General features: G+C 34.1%; 1 protein-coding gene across 1 annotated transcript; it reads right to left on the reverse strand.

Moving 5' to 3' along the window:
* Positions 1 to 329: 329 nt before the first annotated feature.
* On the reverse strand, positions 330 to 949 carry LOC109051831 (mid1-interacting protein 1-B-like). The gene has a single exon (XM_019069315.2). The coding sequence runs from the start codon at positions 855 to 857 to the stop codon at positions 441 to 443; it is 417 nt and encodes a 138-aa protein (XP_018924860.2). The 5' UTR covers positions 858 to 949; the 3' UTR covers positions 330 to 440.
* Positions 950 to 3,786: the final 2,837 nt, after the last annotated feature.

The raw sequence follows: 3,786 nt of genomic DNA on the forward strand, positions 1-3,786 counted from the left end.
CCGTTCTGGTTGTTTTAACTGACAATATATATGCAAATTATGTATAGTTACATCAAGTGAAGGTCTTTAAAGTGTTTCAGTGATCTTGTGTATGTAATTTACAAAATTGTGTTCATTAAAAAGCAAATCTCATAACCTATTATACTGCAACCCCTAATATTGGAGGGAAGCAGATTGTCTATTTTAAAATGTAGAAATTTCTACTGTTCACTAACAATCTGTGTACAGAATGTAAACTAATATTACAAGGCAAATATAATGAATGAAAAAAATATATATTATTTAAATATTAAAGAAGAAATTATTATAAATACAATTCTGAAACAAAATCATTTGTAATATTTTAATTGCATGTCACATAGATAGTGACAAGGATGTAAACAGCTTTCCAGGTAATTGCAACAACCCAAGATGGATGTTTTCTCAAGATGTGCTGAATCCTAACGGCTGATCCCAATGATGTCCAAGTATTTCTCAGTCAAGTTCTGGGACTTCTTTGTGAGCGTTGCCATGACTGTGTACAGGCCTCGCAGATGGAAGTGGAAAAGCTCCTCAGGTTCTGCCTCCAGCAGTGGCTCCAGGCCTTTGTGCAGGGTGGCGTGACTCTTGGCTTTGGCATCGTCATGTGGGATGAGGCCACTCTCCGCCGTGTTCTTGATGGCTTTCAGCAGAAGGTAGTACTCGTACAGGTCCATGCTGTTGTCGGCAGCCTCACAGTCCGAACCGTCATCGTATGGCACATCTCTGAGGAGGCTGGGAAGCAGGACGGTCTGCTCCATATTGTGCACTGCTGTGCCGTAGCGCCTCAGGGCCAGCAGCAGGGAGCTTCGGCTGAGCTTGGAATCGGCAGACTGCATGGTTGCTGGAGGTGGGTTTCAGGCTGAGGGCGTCTCTTGATTAGATGGTGTAGCAGCCGGTGCCTGGATGCAGTGCAAAATCTGAAGAAAGAGGCTCTTTTTATAACTTGTCTGACGGGTCACACGGAACAGTTATGCAACATGGTGGCCTGATCTGCTAGTGGTTGAGTTCAGTTAAAGCACCCCATTTAGCTAACCCCCCTCCCTAACCCCTTATTTCTTCACAGCGTGACATTCTGGCTGCCGTTCTGAGGCCGAGCAGTTTACTGAAGGCCACTGACCCCAGAATGGTCATTACATCAGACCATCCCTTGTGAATAAGAAGTGTGCTTAAATGTGTACTTGTAGTGTACTTCACAAATTTATATTAAAAAAAAAGACACTGCACATAATATAAGCTTAAAACTAAAATAAAAATAATCAAAGTACTAAAGAGTAATATTTAAAAATTAATGTAAATGCCAGAATTGCATTAAAAAAGCACAAAAAAAAAAAGCACACTTTGTAATGCTGTCCAATTAAAAGTTTTACTTTAAAGTAAATGTCCAATTAAAAGTTTTACTTTAAAGTACAATTTAAATCACTGTTTTAAAGATCATTTGTCATGCTTTAAAGAAGTACAATTATTGTGATGTGTTGACTAATGTAATAAAGCACAGGTAAAGTACTTGATTATAGTTTTAACTGTAGTGTGTTTAAATAGAAAAGACATTAAAGTATGTTTTAGTTTAATGCTTGAGAGTACATTCAACAGCACACTTTAATCATATTTTAAAGACAAAAAAAAAGAAATGTAAAATTACATATAAAAATGTACTTATGTTCTACTTCAGTGGGTCAGTTTTTTTTTTTTTAGTTTAATTGTAAATAATTAAGTGTCCAAACTATCACATTGTTTACACTTAAGAATTTATTTATATATATATATATATATATATATATATATATATATATTATATATATAATCTATAATAAGTAATCTCTCATTTTAAAAGTACACTGACAAAACGGTAAACAGAAAATTAATGGTAACATCTAAATTAACCGGGTTAATTCAAGTCTAAAATACTATTTAACATCACTCAATCAACCTAAATACATTCTTTTATACCAAGAAAAAGAAATATGGGTTAAATCAGGTAGAAATATCGCTCTTTAAGGTAACAACTGCAGGTTTTTCACAGTGTATTCTACTTGTTTTCCACAAGGGATTTATTTCTCAAATCAGACAAGATCTCTTCAAGTAATAATACTGTATCATGGAGAAGGTATCAGCTGATATCAGCTGAGGTTATATGCGTTAGTGTTGCATCAAATGTGTGTGCTTTATTTTTCTAGTATTCTACAGCATTGAAAAACTATAAATGGAAAGATAAATATAATCTAAGGGCATGTTTCTAATCAATTAGAGTGCAATGACATTCAAGGTCAGATCTGTTTGGATTGGCTCTGAACTGCGATTGCACATTTACAGATTCAACCAGACTGTACAACATCACTCATATTTGGAAATAACAGTCAAATTGTTTGCACAATGTCTATGATGAAATAAATGTCCAAACTTCATAATTTATTGGAACATAAAATGGGGTTATGATATCTCTTTAATCAGACTTTTGGCATTGCAAGTTAAAGTTAATTTCTAGTTAAGTTTACCCTATACGATTCCTAATAAAATATAATATGTGATATTTTATATAATATTTATAATATTTTAACACTGCTCTGCTGCATACAGCAGAAACATAGAATGACCAGGGTCTGTGAAGTGAAAACATTTAACATGAATAAATAATAATAATAATAATAAAATGTTTGGAAAGTTAGTATTTTCTTACCAAGAAGACAACAGTGCAGTGAAGAGTTTTAGATGAAATATGGCACATTTGATGTGTAAAGAAAATAAAGAAGTATGAAGGTAAACATCACTTGTGAGCAGGATATTTTTATGCATAATCTCCAAGCTGCAGGTGATGCAAATATGACAAAATATTATTATTTTTTGTGCATTTAGAATAAATTAAAGTGAAATTAGCAAGACATTTTTATTCCAAAAATGTTCAAATGTTTAGTCACAATCAATTCCACCACAGAATGTTTTTATACATAAAACATGATCTGAAATTGTGTTGGACATTTTTATAGCTTTCAGAAAAAAAAAAGTACACTTTTGCACAGTTCAGAAAAAAAAGGGGTCGTATGATGCTTTTTCAAAGATCATTATTTTGTGTATTTCGAGTAACAGAATATGTTGACATTGCTGTTCTGTTATAAATTAAAAATAAACATAAATAAATGCATCTAGTTTTGGAAGGCCAAATAAAGTGCTTTGGCTTTCGCCTAGATACAAACAGCATCTCCCTGACATGGCTGCTTCAACACTAAAGGGATGGCCACAGTCAACCGGTTCCGCTCCTTCCGGTCATGCATATGTGGAGTAAAGCAGCATTGTTTTATCATACTAGATACATTTGAAAGTTCTGTTGTAATACTACTCTCTGCGGTCGTCACCTTTCTAATAAAATGCATAACATACTAAAGCGTCTTTGGTGTTTCTATGTTTTCTACAAAACAAAACTGGCAATTGAGGGGTTATGACGTCATTGGCAGGTGGCACAATGACACTATGGACACAGTCCGTGTCTCTAGTTAAAATTGCTTATTTCTCTGGATTTAAACATTCTTCGAAACATTTGGGATAATGTAAGTACACAAGTCAGCAAAATATATAACACTGTTCTAGTGGTTTTTGGATATTTTAATAAAAGAATCTTACATATTGTGCCTTTAAGACTTCTTTCTGAGGCACAGTAATAATCATACTTGCCACAAGATGGCAGTCTGGGATCGATGTAATTAGTCGGCTCTGTCTAATTAGTTGGCTCTGTCTCTTGCATTTTCAATATTGTGCTTGAGATCACTGGTTAAA

The sequence above is a fragment of the Cyprinus carpio genome, chromosome A15, assembly GCF_018340385.1.
Source record: "Cyprinus carpio isolate SPL01 chromosome A15, ASM1834038v1, whole genome shotgun sequence".
NCBI classification, from domain to species: domain Eukaryota; kingdom Metazoa; phylum Chordata; class Actinopteri; order Cypriniformes; family Cyprinidae; genus Cyprinus; species Cyprinus carpio.

Excerpts from the sequence above, each read along its gene's own strand:
- LOC109051831 (XM_019069315.2), bottom strand. The coding sequence starts at position 857 with ATGCAGTCTGCCGATTCCAAGCTCAGCCGAAGCTCCCTGCTGCTGGCC.